Source organism: Phalacrocorax carbo, chromosome 4 (assembly GCF_963921805.1).
Source record: "Phalacrocorax carbo chromosome 4, bPhaCar2.1, whole genome shotgun sequence".
Taxonomy (NCBI): domain Eukaryota; kingdom Metazoa; phylum Chordata; class Aves; order Suliformes; family Phalacrocoracidae; genus Phalacrocorax; species Phalacrocorax carbo.
In genome coordinates, this window is record NC_087516.1 from 16,950,630 (window position 1) to 16,960,844 (window position 10,215).

General features: G+C 36.3%; 1 protein-coding gene across 2 annotated transcripts in view; it reads left to right on the forward strand.

The window, feature by feature from the left end:
* CPEB2 (cytoplasmic polyadenylation element binding protein 2) overlaps positions 1–10,215 on the forward strand; it is a 55,311-nt gene that overhangs the window by 42,770 nt on the left and 2,326 nt on the right. For both annotated transcript variants that reach the window (XM_064449153.1, XM_064449152.1), the window contains 4 exons: positions 1,338–1,456; positions 1,754–1,868; positions 3,724–3,905; positions 8,572–10,215. The exon at positions 8,572–10,215 is cut by the window's right edge and continues 2,326 nt beyond it. In XM_064449153.1, the coding sequence (XP_064305223.1) occupies positions 1,338–1,456; positions 1,754–1,868; positions 3,724–3,905; positions 8,572–8,799 (644 nt within the window). In that variant the 3' untranslated portion in view covers positions 8,800–10,215. The remainder of the gene's footprint in view (positions 1–1,337; positions 1,457–1,753; positions 1,869–3,723; positions 3,906–8,571) is intronic.

Here is a 10,215-nt window from a genome sequence, read left to right on the forward strand (position 1 = left end):
GCGAGTAAGGACAGTTAGATGGGTCTGGTCTCGCTTCTCTATGCCAGTCTACACATGCCCTCATTCAGTGAGTTTATTCTCACAGTGAGTTTATTCTAAGATAAATACTGAAAGATATCCCTATTAAAACATATTTTGAATCTAAATAATTACTAATTAAGCTTATGTTAAGCAGGTTATCACAAAAATATTGTTCAGCAATGAAAAATGGTCTTCACAAGGAATTGCTTCAGTCCAAGCCCAAAGATTGCCTACAGCATATTTGTTAAGAAACTAAATAAGATTTACATAAAAACATAGAATACAAAAAACCTTGTCATGTGTCCATTGTAGGTAGCTGTGATAGGACCATGGTAGGAGGGGTAAGAAGTGAGGTACAAGTTATTAGAAAGACCAGTGTAGGCCTTTAGAGCTTTTTCTTTAAATCGTACTTTTATTCCCATCTATCTAAAATCAGTCGTATATTTATTTCTTTAATCTGATGTTCTTCTTAAGACCTCGATTCTTTAATGCTCTTCAAGGTGCACACTACCATCTTTTCCCTGATGACCCACACCGTCTGTTTGCAATAAGAAATTACCAGTGGTTAACTAGCTTCTCTCAGAAATACAGTGTCATTTCCAAACAACTTGGTGAAGCAGCCACGCTCACTCTTGCCAAGCCCACTCTGGAGCAGCTGCTTCAGCATTTACTTTTCCATCCAAGTAATAAAACATAACTTCATGTGAAAATTCCACACTTGGTACTAATCTCAGAAAGAAATGTGGATTTATGGTCCTTTTAAAGTTTGTTTTAGAACACCACTCTAATTTTGCTATCGGGCACCTGTAAAGTAACAAATTTTATGTATATCATTATACTGTAACTGTTGAAGTATTCTAATATGTGAGGTTCTTTGCTTGCATGGCTGTTTCACTGTAGCATTAAATAAGCATTTTAATTCCTATTTTTGTGGTGTTTGGGAGGTTTGCTGGGTCACTTATGTAACAAAGTACTTTGATCTAATCTCTAGAATAGAGATTAGTCCTTTGTGCCAAGTCGGATTTTCATTGTATAATGTCTGTTGCTGCCAATGAATTATGCTCAGCCTAGACTTCCAGTACATTATAGAGCAGACATATTTGCTTTTATTTGGTTATTAGTCTCTTTTGACAATTATTTTAAGGATAGAAGTTCTGTTGATCATGGCAAGGTAGTATGTAGTTAACAAAGAATTGGTCTGACTTTCTTTTACTCTTGGAGTAAACTTGTCTGTATGGAAAAGTCACTGGCAAAGATAATTAATAAAAAAATAAAGATAAGGGAAAATATATTAGTTGGTTTGGCTTTTTTTCCAGGTTATGCGTTTCTCCTGTTCCAAGAGGAGAGTTCTGTTCAGGCCCTGATTGATGCCTGCATTGAAGAAGATGGAAAGCTCTATCTCTGTGTTTCCAGTCCTACTATCAAGGACAAGCCAGTAAGTAAAACAGTAGATGGCCTGCAGGCTCTAGCTGCCATCTGTCTAAAGCTGCATTTGAAATGATGGCGATGAAAATAATCAAAAGCAAACTACCATTGGCAGAGCCCAACATCTGGAACAGTTGGATGACTTTAAAATTGTAGTGTTTTGAATTAACAGGATTAAAACAGAGCACCTAGACATGCTAAACTAATGGGGTTGTGACTGTTTGATAGTTTATATAGGCCGATGAACATATATACTTGATATAGTGGAACTTAAAGTAGCATACTGTTTTCTTTCCTAATGTAATAGGTTCAGATCCGTCCCTGGAATCTAAGTGATAGTGACTTTGTGATGGATGGCTCTCAGCCGCTTGATCCTCGAAAAACAATTTTTGTTGGAGGAGTCCCTAGACCGTTAAGAGCTGGTGAGTATAATCTGTGGCTATTTTTAAAAGTAGAAAGTTATTGGAAATAATTTGAACCATGCGTACTTTTGTATAGTTACATATGGATAGATATATACATATAAAAATAAGAGTGTCGTGATAGTTATAACCACAGTACAGTATTCATGTATTCTTGCATTTCTCTAGTAACTGTTTTCATCTGGCTTTGGCCATAAATCACTGTTCATCATTGAGACTTGCTAGACACTGTTCCATGTCTAAAGCTGTAGAAAAGATTTTGATCATATTAGCAAAATTGTAGTGTAAACCATGTCACAAATTGTTTATAAAATAATGCTATGAAAACCCCTCTGCCATGCTCTCTGAGTATGTGGAGCTTTATTTGTACTTGCTTATCACTGTGGATTAGCTACTCTACTACTACTAGGTTGCAGTTACTCTTGCTGATATGGACAAAGCAAAAACACAGGTGGTGAAGGAGTACTTGAAGGAGTAGGAATAGAGGAAAAAAAGGCATTCAGAGAGCTGGAACAGTCTGTATGGCATGACACTATATGAGATTGCAGACTCTTGTTGGAGTGCGCGAAGGAAAAATTAAATGTTTCTGTAGCTGTGGAACGGTTGATATACAACCTGGACAGTCTGCTTTGTAAGATTGACTGCAGTAGCCTTTTGCAATATTTTATGGTGGCCTTCTAGTAAGTATGTTGACGTGAATGTTGGCAGCAGAAGCATAACATACGGTGGTTCAAATCCCATTTTCTATTAGAATGACTCCTGGACTTCATTAGTCTTCCATAGTTTGTAATGAATTTTATTCTTACAGAAAGATGATCTTTCAGATGGAAGATGTAGGAGAACCAAGAAGTGATAGTGCAAATCTGGGGCATAAAGAATCTGAAATTTTTCTGTCTTGGACCTGCAATGCTCAAGCTTTTCTGTTATTTTACTTCTAAGACTGTACTTTTGACTGTAGTACAAGCTTTCTAAATGAGCATAAACACAGTATGTTCCAACTGCAGATTGATTTTTCTTTAAATTCGGTCCAAATACTTCAGATTACTGTGCTGTATGTCTGTGATAAGTTTAATGGATGCGTTCTTATGCTTAGCTTTCAAATGCCCTGTATATGTGAAAATGAAACTTCTATGGCAATGTGAAATAAAAATCATGACTTCACAAAAGCAGTAAAACTTTAGGAGACTTTTGCAAACAACTGTTGAGCATCAGTGACTGTGGACACCTTTACACTCTAATACAGAGGATACTAATTCTGAAAAAATTAGTATTTTCCACCTAAATTAATTGCAAAACTGAATTCAGTATAAAATACTACTAGAAGATTGCTAAAATACATCATCTGTAACGTGAGTTTTTTGCTTCTATGAACTTCAGTACCTGTGGTAAATGTAGCACTGTAGAGATAATCAAGCTCTGTGTGGCTGATGAAAAGATTGCAACTACATCTTTAAATCCAAGTAGGACATAGAACATTAGGACAGCCAGAGAACATGTACCAAGGAATTTGTGGCATGTGGATCGATTTTACAGAGCTTACATTCCATGCCTGCCCAAAAAGCCTTTTGCTGTAATCCCCTGAAGAAAACTGCCCTGGAATTTCAGTTCCAGGTTATCAAGGACTGCAAGTACTTACAATTCCATTGTTCCTTTGATGTTTGTACCTGCAGTGTGAAAGATCTGTCTGCTGAGTATTTCATACGTTATTTAATATGTTTTTATATTTCTTGTTATTACTGTTACATTGGCTGTTGTAAAATTAATTAACCTTTCTAGTATTTTTAAATACAAGCACATTATATAAAGTTTGTACTGTAAGAACAATTTAAATGAACATTGTTTTGTTTCTTAATAGTGGAATTGGCTATGATCATGGACCGTCTCTATGGTGGAGTTTGTTACGCAGGAATTGATACTGACCCTGAGCTGAAATACCCAAAAGGTGCTGGACGTGTTGCTTTTTCCAATCAGCAGAGTTATATTGCTGCCATCAGTGCTCGGTTTGTTCAACTTCAGCATGGCGATATTGATAAACGAGTAAGTTATACAGAAACAAAAACCTAAATAAATGAGAGTGATGATCTATAAAGGAACTTCTCAGGGTGTGGTTACATTGCATTTGATTGGCTTTCATGTCAGCTTCTACATATATTTTAGTATTAGTGTAACCCCACTTAGTTCCAAGAGTTAAACTGCGAATGCCCTCAGACGAACAACGTGGGTTCCACAGAGCAGCACCTTGTTCCTTGGACATATGTTAGACCATATGTTCCTTCCATCCTGGAGTTCCTGGTTTTGTTGTGTATGGGCAAAGGGCTTGAAAAATCTTTTTCTCTCCTTGTTCTAATGAAACCAAATACTGTGATAATAGCTTTATCATTCATAGGAGACTATAGTATTCATCGGTTTTTGAAGTTAGCTTTATATTTGCAGCTGCCCTTAATTTCAGCCATAATTGTCAGTGCTCGGTGCTTCAGAAAATCAATCAAGCTCAACACCTAAAATACAAAGTGTCTTACCGTTTCTGTTTGAAGGAGTCATCTTAGGATTTACCAATGTACATTTCTGGTTGCTACAGATGCTTATTGCTAGCTAAAGCAAAACTTAACTTTTATTAAAAAGACTAGTCAACCTCATTGCTCTTAATTAGAACTATAAGAGTAGCAAAGAAAACTGGCATCTAGATTATGTCAGTTTTAAGGGTCACTAGTTTTGATGTCAAGAGCTGCAGAGGTAGTCACTGGTATTAATAGATGTTCTTTTTAAAAAGAAAAAAAAAGGTCTTAGAGGAAGAAGGGTTGAGTAAGTAAAGTAGTTCAAGGTCCAGTCTCCTCTACAGATCAAAGACATGGGAAAAAGAAAGTAGTACAGTTAACAAAAGTCTGCTGTAGGGAGGTAGCATGTGCTTCTGTCCTTTCAAATAGAGCAATACAGCTTTACATCTGTCTCTCAGGTACCAGTTGCCTAGTGAGCTGAAATACCCAAACATGGTCCTTTCCAGAGGACGAGTGGTTCTGAATGTGGGTGGTGAACTAGGCTTCACATTACGATGTGATGGATACAGTTTGCTGGTGGGATTGCTGTCCTTGTGACTTGCAGCTGACTAAGTAATAGCTCTACCTTTTTGGCTAATTACATAACAGGAAAATATGGGCTTGACACTGTGACTGTGTGAGGGGAAATTACTATTAATCATCTTGCATTTGAGTACTTGGACAAAATACGAGGAAGGACCAAAATCCGGAACTCCCTCTAAAGAAATGCTTAAATAGGTCATTTAGCTTCAGAATCGGTTATAGCTTAGTGTTTTTCAGGAGCCGTCTATAGTGCATTTGGCTGTGAAGTGACCTGACTTTAAAATTAGAGTTGGACAACTGGGTCCCATCCAAACTAGTTCTCCCTCAAAGGCGGGAGACATGGACTTCAACCTTGTAAACTAAGGGATGCTTTTATCTTGGTCTTCCTCTTCCCGTGGAAGTGTCCTTTGCAGTAGAGGAGTATAGGGTAGAGTGGCAGTGCCGTCTCATCAGAGGAAAGAAGGCGTGAACCTGCCTGTAAAAGCTGCGCTTCCAGGTAGATTTGTTTGTTGTTTTGGTTTTTTTATGATAGGTCACCAGAAATTTTAAGGGCTCTTTGGATGCCGAGTAGGGATCTGAAATGGCAGTACTTGCTGTTCACAGAGAAAGGGATAAAACTTGTTAATGTATGATAACACTGAAATACTTAAAAGGGGATGGACTGTAAATCTCCAGTAAAACAGTGAGCATGTTCTGCAGGCCTCTTGGAGCTTGGGCATGGAAAAAAATCCACAAAATCTGCCCCAAACACTAGATTTCAGAAGTACAGCATTTGAGTTCTATCCATGAGACTTCATTTATAAAAACAGTAGTCAAAAGATTTCTTCAATCGCTATTACTAATTATACTTTTTTATATCTGTAGATAGCTGTTCATGGCCTGGAGAGGCTGAGGGGGAAGAGGGAAGGAAGATCTAGGCTTTCTCTTGAAATACCTAAATTCTCACAGTTTCTTTCTTGATATGATTTGTGTTCTTTAGTGTTGCTTTTCTAATTCTCGATTATTTTTTTTTACTCAAATATTCTCTTAAATCTGGAATTTTGGCATTTTTATTAGCGTCCTTGTTTTTTCTTATTTTTAAAAATGTATGGTACTCCTGAGGTGTTTCACAAGCATAATACAACAAAGCCAAATCTAAGTACTTTAATTTGTTTTTAAACCTTGTAATGGGGAAGGTTAATGAACTTTTTTATTTCAGAGGGGTTTTAATCTTTCTTTTTAAAAAATGTCTTCTCTGATTAAATCATATGGCCAGTCCCTATTATTTATATAATTATATTTCTATTTATACAACCCATTTGTTTGTATTATTGAGGAGTAATAGAGAATAGCCTTTTTTTAGGGAGCACCTTAACTCTTATGTGTTTTTGAAAGTATGAAAAAAGCTATTTTCAGAAATAGATTTTTTCTCCATGGAGTTTATACACTAATGCCTTTTCAGGCTCTGCAAATATTCTGAAATCAGTATTACTGCTGTTTTATAGATGGGCAAGCAATTTGTATAAATCTGTAAACTACTGTTCTTGTATATGAGGAAGGTAGTCCTACTTCAGGTGCTGTCTTCATCAGAGATGTGTATGTGTGCTGGTCAATAAAGCAATACATTACATTTCACTGAAATCTCAGCGACAGGCTGTTTACCTTAGTGTAGCCTTTCTATACCAGTTACATCCAGTTCCTGTAGGCCTGCTGTCCTTTCCCATTCTTTTCGTTACCAGTTTTGTCTGTGTAAAAGTATTTTTTCATTGCTAAATTTTGCAGTTCACCTGTTTATCCTTCTGAACTTTAGTTCAAAGTCTCTATAGCATTTTTTGCACATACCTTTTCCTACCTTAATTGGAAATCTTAGTGTCACAGTCACTTAACAAATGTTGTCCATGATCTTAACTTCTTCCTCACCTAAGCACTCTGCAGCTTCTCTCCCATTCTTTTGATGTGTAGGTATGTTTAGTTTCTCTAACAGATGTTTTTCTTCAGTGTTCCTCATCCTGCTTTATCATATATGAAAGCTCAGCTTCAAACATTTCCTTGAAACTCGTTTGGAGTTTCAGCTCGAAACAATTCCTTAAAATGTTGTAACTTTCATGTGCCAGCAGTCTGCATCCACTTCATATAATAATTCCATTCCCCAAAATGTTTCTCTAATACATTTGAAATCATCTTCATACCGATCTTGGTGCATTAATGCACTGAAGCTTGAAATAAATGCTTCTTTGTACTTTCAGTAATTTTGAACTACAAACACAGTTACTGCATAAGGTACCTGTTTATTGGAAAGTTTGAGTGTAATTTGTGATAAGGCAGGTTGTTCAAGAGAAATAAGAAATAGAGCTTGTCCTGAATACAGATTATTGGAAGAAGCATACTCTATTTCAAACATAGATGTATCTGACATGTCATGTATGGCCTCTACTTCTGAAGCTAAGAACATGAAGGCTATTCTGCTGTAAAACTTTTGGGTGGGTAGCTGTATGTGTACATTTTTTTCCTCTGGAGACACAATAGAAAAATAGCATTTTAAAGTTCTTATTATTTCAAACATATTCTGTCTGAGTATAGTACATAAAGTCACATTCTTCTCAGGAAATAGTATCTCAGAATAAAATCTCTTACAGCAGTGAGTTTTAGTATGAACTGGAATAACTCTTTTTACCAACAAAAGGAAGAAAATACAGTCTTTAGAAGTAAGGAAAATGTGGAAGACAACAATACATTCCTTAATGATGGAGTCAACTCATTTTGTGTTTTATTATGAAGTTCTTCTTCCTGTCTGATCGCAGTCTGTAACAGTTCAGTTACGCAAAGACATAATGCAAATTTACCACTGGACTCCTGCCACTTTTCCACTCTGGCAGTCAGATGAGTTTGGGAGAAAGAAACTGTTAGACAGGTGTTTCTAGCAGTCTGTAGACTTGCAAAATGGTCTTCTAAAATTATTTTCAGAAATACATTGAATACAAATTTCTGTACAGCTCAAAGCCACAAAAAGGGAAAGTAATAGCTGACCAAAATCTGTAGCTCCAAATTTGACCATATTGTAGAAATAGGGAGTGAATTTACAGGGAACAGGAATGCTAAAAGATCTGTATTCCAGCCTGCAAAAAGTACTTCTAATTTGCACACAAAAGTTGTACGTGCAGAGACTTACATTTATTTTGTAAAAAAGGTTAATATATAAATGGTTATGTTCTTGTACGTTCAGTTATTTTTTGCTAAACGGTATAGAATTGGATGCCATATTGGGGTACGTTTGGGAGCTGATGAGATTAGTTGGGGGACCTTTGGGCTTGTTCGCTTGTTTTCTACATGTACTTCCATGCTATCATTTGCCCAGAACATCCTTCCAGAATAAATTAAGGGGAGGTTCTGATGTAGCTATTTATTACATATATAGCATACTTGTACAGACCTGCCTCGAAGCGTTCTGCTTACTGTGTGGATAGATCTGTAGCTGATAAATGATAAAGAGTAATAACTAATCAGTTAGATAAAGGTGTTAATATGTCTGATTTCAGACTTCTGGTTTGTTTGTTTGTTTTTTTAAACCAGAAAAAAATGAATGTCCTCATTTAACTTTTAAACAGGAATAGGTACTAACTGGAATTGTTTCTGCTTTACTCCAACAGGTGGAGGTAAAGCCATATGTGTTGGATGACCAGATGTGTGACGAATGCCAGGGCGCACGATGCAGTGGAAAGTTTGCTCCTTTCTTTTGTGCCAATGTCACTTGCCTGCAGTATTACTGTGAGTTTTGTTGGGCAAATATCCACTCTCGTGCAGGACGTGAATTCCATAAGCCATTGGTAAAGGAGGGGGCTGACCGCCCACGTCAGATCCACTTCCGCTGGAATTAAACATGGTGAACCAGCATCTACATAAGGAAAGAAAGGGTGCATGTGGCTTACTGTGTTTGAAGATACTGACATGCAGAAGAAATAAGTGCATTCTTCTGCTTTTCACCCCAGCTATCAATACATGCATCTTTATCAGCAGCCAAAACACTACAAGCCTCTTGTTTTTCACCAAAACCCTACATCTCAGGCTTACTAATTTTTGTGATATTTTCATGTTAAAATAAAATGTTTTTTTGTATTTTCTCCAAGTTATTTTTATATGTAAAGTTAAAACTAGATATGAGAATGTTTTTGCGTAGGGGCACACAGTCTGCTGCTATATTTAGTGGGTGAAGCGTGCACTTATTTCTAAACATGGGTTTTTAACTTCAAGATCTGCCCCAGTAATTTACCAAAGGTAGCAAAATAGTGAAGATGGAATATGTCTGCTACAAAAAGCTTATTTTTATTGTTGTTGCTATTTTCAGTGTATACATAAACTAAAAATTAGGGTTGATTTTTTGCTCTCCATTTTGACTTGCAAGAAATAATACCTCAAGATAATCTGATTTATTAGCTATTTTTAAACATTTTTAATCACAAGCTGTATTAGCTTTGCTGCTATATAGGTGTTATGTGTAATGCCACCTATTAATACGGGATTGAAACGTTTAAGACACACTGCATTACAGATTAAATGCAGGCAGCACAATATGGCCTAAACTGCCATAGTTTTAGAATGTGAAAAAATTGCATGTTTACTTACCTGTATACACCATATGCATGCACTAGAACTATTAATTAACAAGAGGTGAGTTATTGCAAATGTTCAAAAAAGGCTCTCTTGAAACTAGGTAGCATGAGCAAATTTACAAAATTTGTTACAAAAAACAAACTTGCATGCATTATTGTGACTGAAGTAAAAAAATGTCCTACATGTGTACAATATGCAAATTAGTTTTAGACTAGAAAGTGCAGCCATTTTGTGACCTGGTCAGTAGTGGAATTCAATTTTATGCAGACTGGATGTAATATTGTAATCCCTGTGCAATTTTGTGATGTGTGCTTCTATTTAATGTGGCGTGATGTAGTATAGATACAAGTTTGAGTAAAAAGCTAGCATTTAAAAAGTTCTTTTAAGCCCCCTTGATTGTTCATGGTTAAGATTTCCTCTACAAACCAAAGATGGCCAGCACACTGCTAACCAGTCACCAAATGTGAAACCCATGACAAATGCATACAAAAAATAGGCATATAAGAATGCATAATGCTTTAGAAATTAAATCTAAGTAAAGTCAAAATGGAGAAGGTGTAATATACAGACGGCTAGTTGCATAACGAACTAAATTTTACCTTTAAGACAACAGTGAAATTTGGCTTAAGAAATCTTGCTTACATGTTTGACCTGTGTGCGTTGTGGTCTTCTGTCAAACTGGG